This window comes from Lagopus muta, chromosome 1, assembly GCF_023343835.1.
Source record: "Lagopus muta isolate bLagMut1 chromosome 1, bLagMut1 primary, whole genome shotgun sequence".
In the NCBI taxonomy this organism is placed as follows: Eukaryota; Metazoa; Chordata; class Aves; order Galliformes; family Phasianidae; genus Lagopus; species Lagopus muta.
Window position 1 is genome coordinate 37,513,482 of NC_064433.1, and position 21,852 is coordinate 37,535,333.

The 21,852-nt window shown below is 38.1% G+C and overlaps 1 protein-coding gene across 11 annotated transcripts in view; it reads right to left on the reverse strand.

Moving 5' to 3' along the window:
• Window positions 1-21,852, reverse strand: part of OSBPL8 (oxysterol binding protein like 8) — an 81,050-nt gene that overhangs the window by 15,411 nt on the left and 43,787 nt on the right. For 9 of the 11 annotated variants that reach the window (XM_048938840.1, XM_048938821.1, XM_048938825.1 and 6 more), the window contains 6 exons: window positions 12,507-12,577; window positions 8,947-9,027; window positions 7,961-8,062; window positions 6,580-6,783; window positions 2,003-2,087; window positions 838-1,009 (listed from right to left, as the gene is read on the reverse strand). In XM_048938840.1, the coding sequence (XP_048794797.1) occupies window positions 838-1,009; window positions 2,003-2,087; window positions 6,580-6,783; window positions 7,961-8,062; window positions 8,947-9,027; window positions 12,507-12,577 (715 nt within the window). Of the gene's footprint in view, window positions 1-837; window positions 1,010-2,002; window positions 2,088-6,579; window positions 6,784-7,960; window positions 8,063-8,946; window positions 9,028-9,461; window positions 9,659-12,506; window positions 12,578-18,272; window positions 18,516-18,987; window positions 19,125-21,852 lie in introns of those variants that run through there. The other 2 variants (XM_048938850.1, XM_048938894.1) reach the window with 2 other exon arrangements.

A 21,852-nucleotide genomic window follows, 5' to 3' on the forward strand; every position in this document is an offset into this window, starting at 1 on the left:
GCTTCAGACCAAATTATTTCAAACAAATGACTAAATCTTTTATATCTTTCTAATGCACTCTGATGCCATAACTGGAAGTGTTGGAAAGCACATTCATTCACAGAATCACAGAATGGCCAGGGTTGGAAGGGACCTCAAGGATCATGAAGCTCCAACCCCCGACCACATGCAGGGCCACCAACCTCCACATTTAATACTAGACATTCACCGTGCTTGTTTAATGATGTATTTTCAGGAAAGACCATGCTCACAAAAATTTGGATGAGAGCATTTACTGAAATGAACAGTGACTCAAGGGCCCTCCAATATTTGACACAGGTGATTTCAATTTTTGTACTATTTAATTTCATAGGCTGATGGAAGCATTATTGATTAACTTGACGATTCAAACATGAGGCAAATGACAACCATTTAAATAGTTTTGGTGTTATTTATAATTTGACCAAAGAAAAGCAACTTATATTCACACCTGCCTACTTTCATAACATGAACTAAACTTTTTTCAGGTGAAACAAACAAGAGAGACCAACTTCACAATACAAAAAAATTAAACTGTAACAGTTTGAGTGCTTTAACTTACTGGTGTAATACTCAGCTTTGAGTTCCTTGGGCCAAGCTGCCCGCTGTATCTGCTTTGCTCAAGAAATAAAGCATACGTGTTTTTCATTTTATTCATGTATAAAAACACAGTGCAATTAAGTCTTATAGAGAGAATTTGGAAGCGAGCAGAACTGCAAAGAGAGATCCTCTCTTCAAAGAACTACAATAACTTTGGAGAAGTTATTACTATATGGTTCTGCCAGAAAAGCAATCAGGTTTAGTAATTAATTTACTTACGGTAAGTTGTCTCCACTATTTAAGTTGTTAGCACGAAGCAGGCCATAGAGAGAGACATGAGCACTGTCACTTGAAGAATTCAAGTCATGTTCTTTACCCTCTCTAATCATTGTACGTTTAAGTAGACTTGAACATTTCAAAGCCAGCTCCAAAGCATCCATCCAACACCTGCCTGAAGACAAATTTAATATTAGAGATGCTGTTGGGTAGGGGACCAAGGTGAATGATTCACTTAGAGCACATTCTAGCATTTCTTCCTTAATGGCTCCATGAAGGCTCTACCTACTGAACTCCTCTAAAGGTGCTTGCAGACATACTCCACTTTTGAAGACTACATAATTGCATCACTTGGCAGAATTTGTTCATGTTATACAGTTACAGTATGGAAATTACAATATAAAAGTCAATTCAATATTGGACATTCCAATACAGTTTTTCTAAAATTACGTGCTCTTTTCACTCCTCACTTATTTATTTTCCTGCATTTAATTCATTTTCAAATCTAATAGTTTTTCATAAGCAATAAAAAAAGCATTTAAAATATAACAATGAAGATAGTACAAATTTACATCTAAGGGTGATTAAATAATACAAAAATGTGACTTTTATTTCTCTTCTATGCACTGTATTTAAAAGTAACTCTATCATTATCTGAAGGAAAATACGAGTCTTAACTTTAAGGACTTCAAGGGTATGTTTAATTAATCTGTAGAAGGAAAGCAGCTACTAAGAAGTCTAAACAGTGATCTTAAATTTTGGTTTTGTTTTCTAACCTTCCAAGATGGTTGCATCAATATTAATCCCTATCTCCGCTAAGCGATAGCATTAAAAATGTGTATTTTGAGGGAATTTCTACTACAAGAGCTCTGTAAAACTGCTGAATTTTATAATACACAAACACGTTCATTAGAAAGAGTCTACAGCAGCATTTAAGAAAGGAACTAGTTGCAAGGAGCTCAATGACAATTTCTTCAATTCAATACTCTCCTTGAATAAACATGAAAAATTGCTAGTTCCAATACAACAAAGTACCAAGTTAAGGAAGAGCCTTTACAAGCATGGAACTGCAATCACAGGGCTGTAATAGACAGTAAGACAACTTAAGCAATGTCTTTCTAACGGCTGACTGCTGTCTTGGTGAAAAAATATTGAAGTGCCTATTTACCATCTGATTCTGAAGCGGCTCGGATGATCAGGTAACTGCTGGGTAGTGGCTGAGTTATAGAACCAACTGCTTCACCTTTTGGACCCTTGAAATACACAAAACAAGCATCATATATTTTAATTCCGTTTTAGAGTTTACCATTCACGTAACAAGCAGACACACTGCTGGCTATTTACTGTCACTCAGCAACATCTAATGAAGATATGAATGGAAAGATGGACAGCCCTCTTTTACTGGATTTCTTCTTCAAAGACATCATTTTAAGTATAGCTCCCAATTCAACCCTCTTTCTTTTAAAGAGAACAGTCTTTAGGATTTAAATAATTTTTGGTGCTTTTATTTTGTATTCATTTGAGGGATTTTTTTTTGCTTGTTTGCTTTTGGTAAATCAGACTTGGTGTAGTAGCTTAGAAATGCTCTGCTGATGCCACTTAAAGCAAAAAGACAAAAGCATCAAAATGAATGCTACAAGGGGAGTCACCCTCACTTTTTAAGGGACTGCAGATGGGCATAGAGAGATCAGAAGGGATGAGTTATTTCTCTTCAACTCTGCGTTTCAGACAAACAGGTAAGTATGAAACAAAAAATATTGGGGAGGGGGGGAGAGGTATCTTAAGAGGGTTGATTTACAACACAAGCTGTCTATCAGAAGACTCCACATCTGTAAACAACTAACCCTTCCCCTCTGGTCCTCATCCTCTCTTGATGTGAGTAGATTCCTCTCAATTCCTAAGAAGATGCTATGGTTCAGAAATCCCCAAAAGACAGAAGAGCAAGCTAAACCACTGGAGAGAGCAGGAGGCTCTCCTCAGTGATCCACTTCATGCTTCTTTTACACAAGAACATGTTTGTTATCTCAACTGCATCCTACACTCCAGAACTGCATGGCATCTGCTGTTTTCAGAAGACATGAGTCGATCAATATCTACACAAAATTGAGCTAACTGTTCCCACTTGAACACTACGTCTTGCAATAGGAACCCACTCTTCCTGTCTCCCACCTTCTCCCTTCAACCTCTCTATCACCCAACAGTCAGTAAATCCCCTTAAAAAAAATTTGGTGTCTAACTGTATTTAGATGCCTACCTGTAGACTTGGTGCTTAAAAAAAAAAATTAAAATGATAAGGATAATAGCTAAGTCCATAAAAGACATTCAGATGCTTAAGTCCTTCTACAAAGAGAATCAGCAGGACACCAAGAATTGAGTTCAACCAAAAGAAACACACAGGACATTAAATGCCAAAGTTTAACTTTCATTATGAAGTTTTTTTTTCACATTTGGAATTTAAAACAAATCCAAAGCTTTGCTTTGGAATAAAATACTAAGCAATCATTTAAATGTCTCTTCAAAACATTTACCCATGGGAACATTAAAGTAAGTGATGAGCAAAGAGGGCTGTATTTAACACACTTGAAGCTTGTTGAAAGCTGGGTTAAGCCTGCCTAATTCATGAGTTATCACAGTTTGGCCTTGACTGATTTCCCCATAGAAGCCTAATGAAAACCAATATAAGGCTTGGAAGAGGGAATTTGAAAGCCAGCAGAATTTTTGAGCAAAAGCAAATAATGGCAGATATTTTAGAAGCAAGCGTATGAAACAGCCAGAACATTTCTGAGGGTGAGAGGCAGGTAACAAGGAGTCTTGGTGGTGCTTAGATACCCGTACACACGAGCTGGTGCTGGTAAACAATGTTCAGAAACTTCTGAATGCATACAGAGTAGAAGCCACTTGGGTGTTAAAATTAAGATTCTATGTTACAGCCTCCTCCAGTGACTGGAGAGGCTCATCTATGCAGGGTGTTTGGTGAGGTGACACGTGAGGATTGGAGCTAACAAGACCCGTGGGAGACATTATGCAGAGCGCTCCTGGTTTTGAGGGTGGGTCACTAAGGGTCTGGAACATTGGGGGATGCAAGGGAGAGTTCACTGCACCCCTGGGGAGAGAAGGGCTGGGAGAGATCACTGGGTACTGCACAAGGGGGATGGTACTGTGCTGTGGCTCCATGGGCACATGTGTACCGAGCAAGTGCCTCCACTATCCCAAGTCCTCAAAATTGCCCGATTACAGGATACAAAGGGCAGCACTCCTCCCTTGAGAACTTTAAGGTTATGCTGTGGGCATACAGGATGTATCACTTTGTACCAAACAGATGTAATAAAGAAATGATGGTTTGCATTTTAGTGCGTATGAGAAAGCTATACTCCCATGGGCAGCTGCACAATGTACTGACTAACACAGAGTTAATCATTTGACTGAACATTTAAGTAGGTTGATTAATTTTGAAATATTTGCTTGTGCATTTTTAATTGGCTATTGTTTCAAAAGCACTTGACATTTTCATTGTTATCAGCCATTGTGACTTCAAAATCAATTTTCAGAGTATTAGTGTCCAAGACAGATGTTAGTTAGTTTTCACTCATTAGATAACTGCATTTAAACTGATTGCACAACTACTGGAACATGAGGTAATGGGCAAATTAAAAATTCCACTAGATTAAAAAACTTTGAAGTTTACTTTCAACAGAATATTCATGCCAACTAAACTCAAGTGCCACAAATATTCATAGAAAACAACAAAATCAGGCAGTCACACTAAAATCTAAATCTGTTCGTGAGAAGTCATTTGTGCTAACTTCTCCAGTTAACATTGTAAACAACTGAAATGGCATTAGGATTGGGCATCTGAGGAGGAAAGAAGGTTCAGTGCATCAAGTACCTTAAAGTGCAGAAGGAACATCACAGACCACAACAATAGGCTTAAGGGAGCACAGTAAGTGACTGACTGCAAACTACTGTCAATGAGAATTTACAAGCTGCCAGAAGGACACCCTACAGAAGGTGTGCTTAAGCAAGAAAATGTCCTGCAGTACTTATCTCTGTGTAAATATTTCTTGCAATGTCATCTTCCTACACTGACGGCAAACACAACTCATTTTGTCTTAGACTTCAACCTTGTTCTGGATTATCTACTCTGCAATTCAGTCAATTGCCATTTATGTTCATGAAAATTTACCTTACAGTAATAAATTTATTACTAGAAAGTTATAATTGACTAGGAACACAAGGCAGAAAATAGTTTCAAACTTCAAGGCCTCTCATCTAATTAAGTCCAGTAATTCTCAATTGCAAATAGCCATACCAAAATGAACAAACGCCACTCCAGCTCTCAGCACATTTAAAATGGACAATATCAACTTGTTCAGGTTCAAAATATGACCTACCTTAAAAAAGTAAAAATCTGGAGGGGCATGTCCTCTAAATTCTAAATATCTAGTTAAAAAAACAAACAAATCCATTTCTCATTGCCAAACAATAAAGAAATATAAGATTGATTTGTGATCTTCTGCAGACAGGCCACCACTTTGCAATGTACACATACAAGTTCGTAAGTAATTCAATCACATTAACACCAAACTCTGTTGTTTTTGAAAAAGAATATGACTTTTGTGTTCTGCTAATGTGAGATCACAATTAATTAGGGAAAAGTCCTCCTAATACTGAAATAAATATCAATACTGAAATGAAATCATTCAAAAGGCACGACAAATGATTTGATCTAAGTTTGGTAGATTCAGATAATACCGATAATGACAGTTCTTCAGCAAGAACAGCACAAATATCAAGGATCATACTAGCTGACTTACTTCCCACTCTGAGATAAGGAGGAAACAAAAAACACTGCAGCATATTCTCCAGATGTGACAGCACCACACTGGTATTAACGTCTCATACAATACAATCTCACAATTAGTACTTGTGCTGAGATGGTGCAGAGAACACAATTAATTAATGACAAGGATTCTAACACTATCATGATTTCATCTAAAGTAATTCAGGAGGTAAACATGATCACTTGTGCTGTGCTTCCACGCCTGCTCTCCATGTGTAAACACAGAACAAGGACTACAGCAGTTAGTTTAGTAAACAATGAGCAATAGTGAACGTTAAAATAAAAACTACAGAAACCTGAAATAAGCCTTTGCTCTGCAGAACACACCATGATTATTAACACCAACAACATTGTGCCACGTTTGACAAAGCAAGTAGTCATCAGAACTGAAGAGAAACATTTATCTTTGTAAAATTTCAGCCAAATCCAAAGAGTACAATTAGCAATATATGCTATTATTGTATAAGGAAGCTAGTTGAATTTCTACTATCACAAGCAAATTGAACCAGGCTGACATTACATGAATATAGAGCTGGAAGCCAAGAAATTTTCATAATGCATCTGAATACTTTCATCTTTTTCAGTCAATTTCCTCCTTAATTTCCTAGATTAGACTGATGTAGAATACAACATTATATACTCATTCCTTCCACTTACATAACTACCATGATGGCATTATCCTCTTTGTGGCACACTTCTGCACACTGTAAGTTATTTTAGTATATACAGCAGAAAAAAAGCATATGCTTTTTTGCAGTGAAGAAAACTACGTGCTCAAATTTTACATTCAGAATAAACAAACCATTGAAAGTTATAACAGACCATTTAACTTTCTGTTACAGCTGTCTTAACTCATAGTTAGCTACTACTGGTCATCCTTAAGAACCACACGTGCTACCACTAACCTTTATGGCCCATATGGACTGCTCCAAAGGGTGAAAAAGTTTGAAACAAAAGCCATCTTTTTTAGAAGGTCTCTCAATGAGTTCACAAGCATTCAGGAGCACTGTTCCCACCCACTGGCCATTCTTGGGTGTTTTGTAAACAAGCAACACTCCTGGTTTCAGGACACACCACAGTTTGGTCCAGCTTTTCAAGGTACCCCGAATCTAGAAGACAAACAGTTACAGTTACATTCCAGTGAACTCAGTACAAAAACCATCCCCTTCAACAAAACAGAAATCAAAATTAGAAATGTTTATTAGTGTTTGTTTTTTTTTATTATTCCAATAAAACAAAAAGTCTATTCAAGTTCATCCATGTTTATCAAATGTAGTAAAAAGGCATAATTTAAGTGTTCATCCTTTTACTCTGTCTTGACAAGTACTTATTTTACAGAAGAATATACACACATCAAGATCTGTGAAATGTGGATAGTCATCTGAAACTGACTTCATGGGTTGCTTTATTTGAAACACACATTATCTCTAGTATGTAGGGAGGATAATCTTTGGAAACACAGTTCTGAAAACAGGACAGACATCTGATAAGAAAAATAGGATATGTTCACAAAATAAATTATTTAAATTAGATCTAAATTTCTTAGATAAAACCTCTCACAAGGAGCTGTTAATTTCAACCCACATGTGCTATATAAGACCCCTTCACGTCCCTGAATTCCGCACATCTGATTAAACTACTTGCATCATTTAATCAACTCTGGATTTAGGTTCTTTTGTCTGTAGGACTAAATGCCAAAACAACTTGTAAGCAACGTTTCAACCTGTTTACATTGATTTTGCAAAACACTGAGAAACTTCTTCTAGATAAGCTATTGTTTGCAGCTAAATATAAAAGCAGGATTTCCACGTAGTATGTTACACGTTCAAGGCATTATGATGCTGACTGCCATCTTCAATAAATTCATTTCTTACTTTCCCTACAAGTATTAGTGGACTGTTAGGAGAGGAAAGGAAAATTGCCAGAAAGAAACATAGATAAATATATACCTAATATGACCAAACTACTTTCACAGTTAGTAACAAACACAACAGAGCTTCAATTCAAAGTGCAAAATAAAAAGGACAAGATCGGAATAATAAAGCCAGCTCATGTGAAGCTAACAATCTGCACATACAAGACACATGTGACTATGGTGAGTGCAGTAAGTGGGAGCAAGGTTCCTCCATTATTCCCCTAGGAAGCAAGCACAAAGTCACAATTAGTATCTGCTGTTTGTAGAAAAACATTAACAGCAACTTCAGTTGCTGAGCCTTTTCTATTCTGGTCAGAAATCAGTGGGCAGCTGCTGTATCTTCAACTTAGATTTCACATTTAGATTCTGACCTTCAGCCAGTCAGCCATAACAATAACTGATGGGTCTGTGATTGTGCTGAGCAATTCTTTTGTAGCTCTCTTCTTTTCTTCTCTGTAATTTTTCTTTTGAACCTGTAAATAATAATAAAAATATTTATAATGCCACAGGCAAAAGCAAGTAATCACAGCACAAAAAGCCACCTACTAGTACAAACTGAGGTAAAAACTGCTAAATTGAATTTGCAAGAAAGATGGAGATAAGCAGTTTTAAAAGAGTATTTGAACCCAAAGTCTAAACAACCATTCCATACTGTTTCAAAAGCTGCTCCCAACATAAAAACTTCACACTCTTCTACAATTTGTTTTTGATACTGAGAACTGGGAAACTCCTCTTAGAATCATGGAGTGAGATGGGATGGAATGAACCTAAACAAACAAAAATACTCTTCCTTTACAAATGTATGGTACAAAAGCAAATTTAGGGCTAGATTCAGATTTTTATTGGCACTTTGTGTGATCAATTTTCATCCATCTCTCACTTTCCCTCACAGCAAAAATTCAACGTAATATATATTTTTCTTTTACTGGCAAATAATGTTTTGTTTCCCCTGACATGGTATTTAACAAACAGAGGAATTTTAGTCTTGTTACAACAGAGAGGTAAAAAATCAGTAAGTAACACTGGTAAAGCATGCAAACCATAGCTTTGTTATTTCACTTTGTCTTTTCATCACACGTGTATGTCCTGAGGTCCTTGCAAAGTTGAATTATCCTATAAGCTTCTCAGCTATCCTATAATCTTATTTATTCTCAAAGACTACATTATGAAAGCCCATACTTCGTAACAGTACAGTAAGGCTTGAAAACCCAAGAGAACCAGCAACATTAATTCTCACACAACATGGATATTCCACAGAAGTCTCCTCACTGATTGGCATTTCTCTTCTCATCAGAAGAATGCGATAAAACTTTGTGCATGTTTATAGTCCATTAGAAGTTTTTAGACAGTAATTCACCTTGAGAGATTCCTTTTTGGTAAGTTTGCTTGAAGATAATGAGATGTCTTTCTCAGAGCCATTGAAAAGCTTGGATTCAGACTGAAATTAACAAAACATAGAATAAACACGTGATAATAGATATGAGGCCATATTACTATTTCAGTGCTTGAAGTGTACAGCTATGTTTCCAAACTCCCCATTCCTCTTTTCTGCTGTTTATCCCAATTAGTAAAACAAGGCTTGTAACAGTAACATTCATCACCCACAGAGTCTTTTCTTCATAAAGTTTTTGTGGGCAACAAATCTGAGATTCCTCCAGAAGTTGAAGTAAATACAGTAAATATTTAGGCCATGTATCCTGTTGCTTCACATGTCACAGTCTTGACTAGGTACGCATTACTTCAGCAGAGAAAGAAGGTTTCAGGAGAATCCTGCTATTTAAACTCAGGAGTCATTCCTGTGTCTGACATGTGAATCTCAACATCTTCCTAACTTCACAGTTCCTCCAAACAGATTGCTATAGAGGCACTTACCCCATGACCCATGAAGGAAAACAGAGCCTCTTCAACCTAGAATTCAATGCTCTGCAAGTTACCAGAGTACTACTGACCACTGCTGGCACTTGTTCTCCTGCTTCCTCCCTAATGCCACGCTCTCGTTACTCTGCAAATAATCTCAGAGAAGCTCACCATGGCAATAGGCAGAAGGCAACTCAGGTTTGTTTATAAAACCCAAGTCCTCATTCATGGCAGGACAATATGCTGCCTCAGCACCACGTGATTTCTGTCACTCCCCCCCACCTCCTGTGAGGTTCAAAGTTTACTTCTTGGCATCTATTGCCTACTAATTGTAGGGGAACTAGAGACACCAAAGATTCACCCTGGGTTACAGGGCTGTTTTTGTAACACAAGAAGAGTACACTGAGTTATCACACACCATTTCTATTCCAACTCAAGAGAACACTGTATGGGAACCCCACTGTACAAAAATATCAGATAAATTACATAGTTGTATTTCTTTGTGCAAGGAAATATAAACTGGATTGTCAAAAACACACGTGCAACAAATGGCAAAAAGTAATTTTAAATCAAAATTATTTCAGCAGTAAGTAAATGTTCCTTAACTTCCATGTACATCTTGCAAGAAGGAAGGTAATCTCTTCATTTTATATTAAAGCTATATCCTTAACACGAAAATATAAGATAAGCATGCACCTTGAAATTTAATTCCAGCCTAGAAGTTAAAGATAGTACTTTAAACATAATAACAAGAGAAAGGAAAAATGCTTATCACTGTCACATAAGAGCTAATGAAGTCATTATGCAAGGTATAATGGGGTAACGCAAGTGAAACATTCATAAATATTCCAGTTGCTCACTAGCAGAAAGCTAATGCAATCTAAAGTCCACACATATAAAGCCCAAACCAGTAAATATCCCAGGTTACAAAGACTCATTTTCTCAGTTATAAAGTTCACTAACATGACACTGAGTGAAAGTCCGTATTTGCCTATCCAACAGATTATGGACAGATCAGTGAAGAGGATACTTTTAATGATCTTCTCATTTGCATGTGGGATCAAAATTTACAAGAAAAAACCTCCTTAGTTAGAAACAAAGAGTGCTGCTTCACCTCCATAGCTGGGACAGCCAGTAACTGTCTTCTACTAGCCTGAAGCTTATTGGTGGGGTATAGAGGAGCTATTGTTCTTAACAAGCTCCATTGCAAAAATAAGGATAAAGAACTATATATATTAAGAGAAGTAGGAGTATCTGTCTCCTCTTGAATAGCAGAAAATCACAAAAGAAACAGTAAAGCATGAAAAGAATTATGATTCTGGAAATAAAAAGAACCCCTCCAAGAAAAAAAAATAAATAGAAGGAAGAGAAAACACAAATTGGTTAGTCAAAGATAAATTATTAATAGAGTCTGAAATTCATCTGGGTTAAAACAGACCATGCTGACTTATTTCCAAGACAGAAAAAGATTTAGAGGTTTCTGGACCAATAAAAAATACTTTGACCAGACATAAGCCAGATGATTAAGTATGCTTCCTTGATCTGTTTGATCAGGATACGTTAAAGCCTACAGACACAGTTCTGTGGCTTCAGATTAGGTGGATGACAGTGACTCCAAGGGTTGCTCAGCTGTGACATCATGGAATTGTACCAATCACAGTCCTGCTCTTCCAGAATGCAATTCTGAACACACCATTTAAGTAGGGGATGTTACCATAGTCTTTACATCAGCTTGATTTTGTTCAGCACCTGTTTGATGTTTCTCTCGAAGACTCAGACATACGAAACACTGCAGAAAAACTTCTATGAAGGCCTGGATGGCACTCCCCCTCTCCTCTGGCTGAGGCTGCCTGTGCCTGGGGCAGCTCAGGGAATCTTGGATCAGAATGCTGAGAGTAGAGCTGTGTGGGAGCTCAGTGGGAGGCAGTCCTCTTCCCCATCTCACCCAGGAGATGGACGTACAGGAGCTTGCTTCCCAGCCCCTGGTCCCAGCCCAAACCAGCTTAAGCTGTGCCTAGTTGTGCAGCTAACAGACCCAGCAGCCGACCCATTTCAGCCCCCAGCTTGGCTTTGGATCTACCTTGTCCCCACAGATTGGTGCTGTCAGCTGAGCCTGGCCTACACTACCAGCCTCATTCTGCTCACCCTGTCCGTTTGTGGTAGCACTGCGCTCCTGGCCGCTGCCCTCCCCACACAGCCATGTAATGGGATCATTTAAAGATCTGAAATCTAGCCAGTGGTGATGCTTACATAAGAAAACCAATTTAACATAGATACTCAATTCAGCAACCAAACCATACAAAACTTTCTCCTCCACAAAATGGCATCTGCCTGTTCTTTAAAGTTTTGATGAGAAAAAGACATCTGTTTTGTAAGACACTCAATTAAAAATATTTTTCTGGAATTCCACATTCTAAATATATATAGACCACTAGATGAAAATGTAGTGCTTTGACAAGCCAGGCACTCCAAGAGTTACAATAATACAATTTTTAAAGAAAGTAGCATCGGAGCAGCCCATACGATGTCTTAAAATGTAAAGCTTCTCTAACTGTTATGCACAGATTTAAAAGGATTTAAGAAAGGAATAAATAAATAAGGAAGATTTTTCTCTGCATTACTATGACTTTTTACACAAATGGTTCATTCTACATCAGGACCAGCAGAAAAGAACACTTTATTCTGAATGCTGATGCTATTGCAAAGTGTTCATGTAGATAAACTTGATTAGAACAAAACAAAACTCTGCAAAGAAAAAAAAATGGGATCACTACACAACAACAGTCTTTTATGGATTGCTGAAGCAGTTCAAGTTTTCTTCCTCTTTAAACTTCAGCCATCTCAATATGCTATATTTTTGGTGATTGCTGTCTCCCAGTTTGGTGTGTTCTCATTTTTCACTGCATCTCAGTGAACCTTTTTCTCAGAGACAAAAAGGGTTCTACCATCAGTATAATACAACTATGAATTTGAATGAAAGTCTAATATATTTGTTAAAGCAGGCACTCAACTCCTTTGCATGCTGACATTTTTAAGCCAGGCAGAGGCAGCTTTCCTTACCTTGCTTTTGGACATAGAATGTGCTGTATCCTCTTTGCTTTGTGAGGCATCATCCTTCCCTTTGTCAAAACCTTAAAGAAAAGACAGCATTGTTGCACATTATTTGAATGCAGTAGCTTTAACACAAGCTAGCCTTTGAAATAAACTTGCAAATAGTATTTACCATTGAAAAGTGCAAGCAAACCAGATTTTCAAACAGCTCATATATATTAGTTCTTCATGTAAGTTGAAAATGAGTTACCACAGCATAGTCTGATTTAATACCTGCTAAGAAGTGAGAACAGTCCACTGTATTTGGATGGTGCTGCACCCAATTCAGAGATCTAACCAACTGAAAACATGATCAGCAAATTGTCATCCTTTTATGTCCTCAGCCTCCGCTGTCTGCATATGCAGGCATGAACACAGCGGAACACTAAGGAAAGCTGGGATTGGTTTGTTCATTTCTTTAGCCAGAAATAATGGTTAAAATCCATACAATTGAAAGCAAATAGATAACATGGCTTGAGATTGCCAGTCAATCTGTCACAAGTACATGAAAAGATGGCCCACATTTGCCTTGAATTTATACTTTGGACTTCACACTGCACAGATGTAACTACATGGCTTTATATTGTCACCAAAATTCTATATTTATCTTCTGTGAATGATGCATAATGTGAACCCCACACTTTCACAGTATCCAAAGAGCAAAGTGAGCCAACATCTCAGTGATTTGCTTTCTTTGAAGAAGTTGGCTCTAGCATAGGCACTTATAAATGGGAATAAAACAAATACCTCACTGCACTTATTTTATTATAACGTCACCGCTGACAAGCCCTTCAGACATAAGGGCATAAGTGAATATCAGGAAAAAAGAAAACAGCAAAAAGCAACGGCAAAAAGCGAGTTCAGGAAACATTCATATGCTGTACTGAGGGACACGGTTTAGTGGCCAAATATTGGTGGTGGGTAATGATTGGACTGGATGATCCTGGAGGTCTCTTCCGACCTTGGGGATTCTATGGTTCTATGACATTGCCTTGCCGCCCGGCCCACCAGAGGGCACCAGACCCACGCAGAAACGGCAGATGGGGCAGACGGATGGACAGATGCTACTTTGAGCCCCTGCTACAATTCAGCCCAGTGTTCTGCCACAGAAATGGGTACTTTGTAAGGTTTAAGAGAACTTTCATCAAGTCTCTGCAGCTGTGTTTTTTGTTTAACGCGGGACTTTATTTTTTCTTTTTATGAATAGTATCTTCACCTTTCCACAATTCACACTAAACCCAGAAGTTTAACACAGCACTGATTCATGTATCACAAATACACACCTTGGGAAGTTGCTCTGAGTTATTAGAGACATTAGGGCAATCTTCAGGCTCTGCGAGGAATCCAAGATTCCTGCTTTGCTTCAGTAGCCCTATTTTTTTATTCTTGTTTTTACTTTATTACCTTTTGTAGAGATTCAGTCTGAAGATCAGATTAAAAGAAAAAATGCACTGCAATACAATTCATTTTGTGTCAACCCAAATAAAACTTCACATATCTTTACAGAAGCCTTTCTGCAGACAGTTCATTAAACCCTTCCTTATGAAATTCTCCTAACACATCTGTGAGGAATTTGTTCAGTTAAAAAAAAAAAGAAAAAAAAGGAAAAAAAAAGGCATAATCCAGCAGGCTGTTTGACCTCAGAGAAGAAGCACCTAGACATGCAGAAGATATGTAGTTCTACACAATGCAGCAAAAAAATAAAAAATAATAAAAACAATTAAAAAAAAAAATCACCACAAACAGATTCATCAGGATCCAGAAGTTGGAAGCCACAGTGCTGGAAGAAAACAAAGGTGACCTCAAGTCTTAGAGGACAGACTTAAGTTCAATGAGAAGTTATTATACTTGATACCAGTCTTAGGCAGTCAAACATGCACTACAATCACAATAACAATGTCTTCTCCTCATCCCACAGCCAAAAGCAATCACCAGTTAGGAATTAAGTTCTGTTGAAAAGGTAATGCAGGGATATTTTAATCACTTTCCGTGTTTCGTTTATCTGTTTAAACACAGACACAAAAGTGATGGGAATTACCACGGAAGTGCTGCATCAGGGTTGGGATTACAGAAGAGCAGCTCACTTTCTGCAGTACAACAGCTTTAAGGACTTTGAGGACTTTGCACATCCTTATCTAACATGCCCATTTTTATTTTCATATACAAGCTTTGCATTGGTATCACCAAGCACTAATAAAGCAAGGAGTGCTCTATAGTCGGAGTGTCAGACAAAGACCAAAGCTGTCTCTCTTAATTGCACCTTCTTGCTCCCAGAGCCTCCTGCCTGAGAGATGCACACGTTTGCTGCTTTACAATATGTCACTGCGCTCCCTCTCTTGGTCACATAAACAGCAAAATGATGGCTGGAGGGCTTGCTAGTGAATCCAGCTGCTGAAATCACAGCACTGCAGGCTCTAGGTCACTTTGCAGTACGTTGTCTTAGTTTATGACAAAAAGCCAAGCAGTCAGATCCATATCCTGTGCTATCCTTGTTGCTCCCCTCTCAGTGGAAGGAATGAGCCAACACAGACTAGACGGAAGGCCCTTCTGCCGTAAGACAACATGAATGACTTAAAAAAAAAAAATAAATAAACAGAGCATTATTCAGGTGCTAGCCCAGACACAGCCTTCCTGCATCTTCATTAAGATGAGGGAACCCATGTACAGTCACCATCATGGAATGGTTTGACTTGGAAGGAAACTTAAAGGCCATCCAGTTCCACGCCCTTGCCATGGGCAGCATTGCCAGCCAGTGGATCAGCTTGCCCAGGGCCCCATCCCACTTGGCCTTGAATGCCTCCAGGGATAGGACATCCACAGTTTCTCCAGGCTGCCTGTGCCACCCTAACAGCCAAGAATTTCTTTCCTATATCTAATCCCAATCTGCCCTCTTTTAGTTTTAAAACCATTACCTCTTGTCCCGTTCCCACATGACCTTGCAAATGTCCCAGCCCAGCTTTCCCGTAGGCCCTTTTTTAATTTAGGTCCTGAAAGGCTGCAATAAGGTCTCCCCAGAGCCTTCCCCTCTCCAGACTGAACAAGCCCAGCTGCCTCAGACTGGAGAGGTGTTTCAGGCCCCAAGTAGTCCTGATTCTTCTGACATTAGCATGAGACTAATTAGTGTCAGATTTGTACTGAAACATCACCAAAAGCAACGTATGAGTCCTAACTGAGGACAATATACACTCTGCCATGGAAATATTTGGTCAACACCACCAAAACAATTATATGCATAGAATCAGAAATAAGATGAAGTCTTCCCCCCTCCTGATAGCAGTTAAAGTTTCTCTACGGATTTCTATTTAAACCCATTAGAGCAATCTTCAGGTAAAACTGCAAGCAAATGCAGTCTGAATCAGCCTTCAGAGCTGCAGACTGAGCACCCAGTATTCTTCAAGGCACCTGCAGTTGTATTTCTTTTAATCTTAAGTTTCTCTGCTGTAGCCTCTAAAGCAGTTTTCGATAGTAGAAACTGTATCCAGAGCAACACCGTCTTAATAAATTTCTCCCACTGCAAGCTTTGTTTTGTTAACATCACAGCCCCGTACTCTGAAAGTTGATCCAAAACCAAGCAAGCTACGGTTCATGATCTGATCTTAGACTCCAAGGGAAACTTTGCAGGACTACATTCTTATTGAGGGCACATGGCAAGTCCAGATGAAAACTCACACTGAACTTTCAGAAGGACCTGAGAGGAGGCTGACAACTGCACACAGTTTGAAAAACCAGAAATTCATACATGTAAGCTGTCCTCACAACAAAACTGATCAGTAATTGGCAGGGAGGCTGGAACTAGGTGATCTTTAAGGTTCCTGCTTATCTGAACCATTCTATGATTCTGTAACTCTTCAGAGATGGAGCTACAGCACACTGTCAACACTAAAAGAAAAAAAAAATCTCCCAAAATATCACCCTTGACAAAAAATAATGAGTAGGAATGATGCGAGATTAGTGTTCAAGAATCTTTAATATGAAGCCTTTAGTAGGGTACAATTAAAACCAACGTGTTTAAGATACTTCAGTTTTGAAGCACAGCATGTATTGGCTGTTTGAAGTCATACCTACAGTCTGTCCCTCAACCAAAAGAAAGAAAAAGCAGAACAACCATGCAACATCTTCTGCATTTCAAGTACTGGTATCGTGTCTCTCAACAATTATCATCTACAATTAGGATACTTTAGTGAGAAAGAAAAAAAATAAATGTTACTTTTTAATACTATTTTATTAAAAACCTAAGAAAAAAATAACTAGTGACTGAAGAGTTGTTTGTTTGTTGCTTATTTTTGTTCCCAACAGCCCAAAGAACAAGCGAAAAGAAGTAACAGAATGCATAAAAAGATCACAAACAGCAAGCCAAGTAACAATATTACTGACTTGCAAACGAAAAGCAAGAAACAGACTGATTTGATTACTGGCATGAATGTACAGTTCTGAAAAAAAGTTCCTGAGCTGAAAATGGATATGCTTCTAAAGGACGAAGTGAATTACAATCTGTGGGAGACAGAAGTACCAGCATTATTTAACAAACAAGGCAGAAAAAAAGGCAAGAGTCGTTTCAGATTCAAACATCAGAGACAACAGCGTTTTTGACTGAGTGATTTTCAGCAGCTTATTGGCAAACACTTGTAAGAATACTATTCCATTTTATCTAATTCATTTTGAAGATAGGGAGGTTCTGCCTATCTGCCAACTCCATGCTTTCCAGGTTTGACATCTTCATTTCCTGAGCAGCTTTAACAAGGCTCCCGGTAGAAGACTGGCCACTTCCTGATGCAGATGGAAAGGACATTTTCTATGGTAAAACAGGAGGGCTACCAGGAGGGCTACCAGAACATGGTGTTCTGAGGAAGCACCCAGCTGCCAGCAGCTGAGCATGCCGCTCCAGCAATTCTGCAAGCCATTGTGAGCCAGTGGTGCGGAGAGCTGAGAAATCAGCAGCCCACAGCCTCCTGCATGCACTGCACCCTGACTCTTTTTCATTGCTTCAGAGGCAGAGCTTAACAACTGAGTGAGTTGTTCCTTAGAAGGCACACAGTAAGAAGAGAAAAGTGTTTTTTCTCCCAACATTCCAGCTCCACAACAAACTGTGCATTTGCACAGGCTCAAGACAAATCACACGTGCAGAATAATTCCAGTAAGAATGTGCAATTTTCACAGCATTGCTTTTCAGAAATAGGTGACCTTGTATTTCCAAGGATCAAAGTTTCATGAAGTAAACTACTGAAATTCAAGTACCTACATCAGCAAGACACATGATAGACAACGAACCTCTAGAAATTCACTTCAGTATCCCATTACTGATTTTAGGAGACAACAAATCTGAGGAAAAAGAGATTCAAGCCCTTACGGATGCTAAATTTCTTAAAAGAAGTCTTGCAGTACAGCCTTCAGTGAGGCTATGTTTTAGACTTAACTCACTCTATCTTGTCACTACGTATACTACAAGAAAGGGATTTATAAATCACAGTACAACCAACCAAACCAAAATACTCCATGATGTATCAAGTAAACAAACTACTTTTAAACAGTTATCTGCTGTAGGATAAATTACCTTGCTTGCCTATGTACAACAGCTCTTGCTACTACAAAGAGCTGTCACTTCAATGCACGCAAACAATATTCTTTCTGATTTCTGTTAACAGTTTCTACCAATATCTCAGTAGACTACTTTCATTCAAGATGAAAAATCTGTACTGGAAATTATATTATGTTCTGTACATTTTAAGAACAACAAACCTGGTGAAGCAGGTGAGAGTTCATTATATCCTCCAAAGGAAGCATTCCGGACAAGTTTTCGGCCATCAGCTCTTGAAGAAAACACAGATGAAATCCCAGCACATGAGGAAAACCTACGTCGCAGTGCACCCTCTTCCTTCATGAGTTAAGATGTTTGTACAAGGATTATGTTCTCTGTGAAAGCTGGTTAGCATTAGCTGGCTGGAACAAGAGTGTTGCAGTAACAGCCTTCTACCTCATATTCTGATGAGTAAGATACAAAAGGAAAAAAACAAACGAAGGGCATACATGAAAAATGCAGTGAAGAGACAGAGGCTGCCAAATCAGCAGCAAGCCAAGCAATATTATACTGTTCTCGTCAAATCCATTAGAACATTTAAAGGTGAACAGCTGCGTTTCAGCTTTTCTTCTCCACATTTAAAGGTGAACAGCTGCATTTCAGCTTTTCTTCTCCACATATACATTTTTTTTACATCTCAGCTTTGGTCCTATTCATCTCTGCTTTCTAAGAGCACTAAAACAACCACTACTTAGGTTTTAAGGGTTCATTAAATCAAATCTTCTTCATGTTTGTCTTCCAAGTCCCAAACTGAAATTGCACTTAGGAGCTAATGTGGCTTCCCTATTTGATATTTCAGTACACAGTGGGAACCTAACAAGGAAGCCAATGTTTGCTTTATGCAGCCATGCTGAACTCCCCCGTTCAGGCACTTACCTAGCTAATTTTCATCAGCTGATTATTACGGCTTCTACATCTTCATCTCTTACTTTTACTTAAAAGGTGAAGTGATAGCATATTCTTCTCTAACACACTGCCACATTTATTTATGCAATGTCTGACTCCTGGAAGAGCTGCACAAAATAAGTTCCACAATTATTTTCATTGGCCCAAGTATTCTGTGCAATGAATACAACACTTAAACTAATCATCCTAAATTTTAAACACAAAAATAATTCCAGTAAATTATGCTTCAAGACTACGAATCAGATGATCCAAACTGTTCACTGCTGGTAGCAGAATGAAGCTAGATAAGCTCTCCCTAATCTCCTTCATGCACCCCACTTTTCACTGGCTGTTTCTCTGCCCTGCTCCACATGCTTCCACTAATTCCATTCTTCCATCACCTGGATCTGACAGACTCACACCGTACTTCTGACAAACTACATTTTGAAACCTGCTTTCTTAGCTGGAAAGGAGAAAAATAAAACGCTAAAAATAGCCTTGAAATAAAGTCTCATGTGCTCCCTTACTTGGTACAGGAGGTCTTCTCTTCTCACAAAGTGAAACGCATACCCTAAATCAAATCAGTAATGTGAATTCCACTAATTCTTAAATAATCCTGTGTAATCCAGCTGTTTGTGTAAAGAAATGTAGTATTTGCAGATAAGCAATTTCTGTTTGCACTGGCTTAAAGATAATACAGTAGACAGAAACATTCTTTAATTCCATGACAGGTTTAAATTGTGCAGAATGTTTGTGTATTTGTACCTATGAATATACTAAAATACATACAGAAATCTCTGAAAACTAACTTTTTGATTATGAAGCATAGCAGCTTCCGGGATGCTATGAACTGCTAGAATTTCCTCATGCCTCTTACCAGAAAAATGTTCCAATATATTTCAAGCAATGTAAGAAAAACGAAACATGATATGTAACCTTCACTTATTTTGTATGGGAAGTGAAAAACTTATGGGCATGGTGAACAGAGAAATTAGGCATTATGTTCATTTTACTGAGAAGTGGCTAGATATCCAGGGGGAAACAATAAAATCTTGAAGGTTTATCCCTCATTTCCAGCCACATTGTCTCAGTCCCTTGGCACTGTTTCATGTTGCCAAGCTGTATCAGAGTACAGTTTAAAACCTTTCTCCGTACACCTTTTCTTCCATTTAGAAGGAAAACTAAAATCTTTGGCTAGCCTTCCAATTGTGATAATGTTACAGCTGCATCTCTCCTCTCTGAAGTTTCCTCCCAGCCAAAGAAGCTGCAACTGAGCAGCTCTTGCTTTAATCCAACAGCAGCACAGGAGCAGCAGGCTCTGAGCCTTTTGTCAAAAGGTGACCATCTCACCACTACAACAGAGAGGGGAAAAAGTAGTTCATCTCCCTCTCGCCAATTCATCCTCATATCTCACTTCCTCATGCAGCAGTAGGACACTTCATATCAGGCTTTGGCTATAAAAATTCCACCTCTGGAACAGCTTGTGATTTCTTATGGCTTCTAATACTTGTACATTTATGGCCAATTATTTTAAAGCAGAAGCAGATAACTGACACACAACAAAAGGCTGTTAGACCAAAAGAAATCTATAACTTTTGATTAAAAATGAGCATTCTTCTCTATAGCGTGACTGTAAATGAAAGTTTATTATCATTCTTGGGAATCAGCCTGCAGTATTAAAAAGGTTTCTGTTCCTCAGACACTCAGCACTCTAAGTTTCCAGAAACCCTCTTCATTCTCTGCAACAAATTTTATTCCTGAAAGAGCCTGCAAAGATGTTTCAAGTTGCTTGGAAGCACTCTTATCTGCACATTCTGTATACAGCAACAGCAAGGCGCACTTCATAAGCCACCATATATTAAACAAAATCCTTTTTTTCCCTGTTTCCAACCTAAACATAAATTAATACAGAATGAGCCAATCTATTGATATGAACAGAATTCGCATCATTCATTAAACTAACATCCCAGGAAGTCTTCTATTCTTTTGATATATTCAGTGCATAGCGCCTTAATAAATGGTATACTTAGAAAATGCACTAACATACAAAGCTTGAAAGTTTAACAGTTTCCAAATATTCCCAAATAGAACTACAGTCAAGACCAATGGCAGACAGTAGATAACTATCAATGTCTATGTAAACAGGAAAATAGCCACACTCTGGTCTAAATGTATTCAGGTGCATGCCAGTGCAAAAGTTAAGCACTTCATAAAAGCAGACTTAAAGGGAGAAAACATCTTCTGTTTTCTGTTTAATGTAATAGCTACATCAGCAGAAAGAAGAGAAAGTCCATGACTGGAATACTTCATTGATCTATCTCAAGGGAAAAACAAAACAAAAAATCCATTCCTAATCATAAACCATTGAACATCTTTTCAGAGAAGGAAAACTTATGCGTTGTTCATATTTTCTCAAGGACAGAATATATTTCTCATATCAGCTACTCAATCAGAGCTTCTTTACTAGTAAATGCTGGCTGAAAACATTGTTGTCCTGTGCTTAAGGCACTCTGTCAGGATATTGCCTTAAATCTTAACACACAAACTCTAAAAAGCAAGTAAGCAATGCATGCACTTCCAACAACACATGAGCACTTTTGATAAAGCATGGTTATAGTTTTAAAATATTTATTAAAAAAATAAATATTCAGTGCTGAAATAAAACACAGACTTACAGAAAAACTCCTTGGAGTTGCATTGGTAGGAATTGCCAACCATGAAAGCTGAATTCTAAAGCTCAAACCATATTCTAAACTATCGTACTGAGGAACTGTAAACAATTATTTTTTACACAGATGTTAGTAACTTAAAATGAAGATTTTAAACAAATTCATACTGCTGTAATAACACAACTCT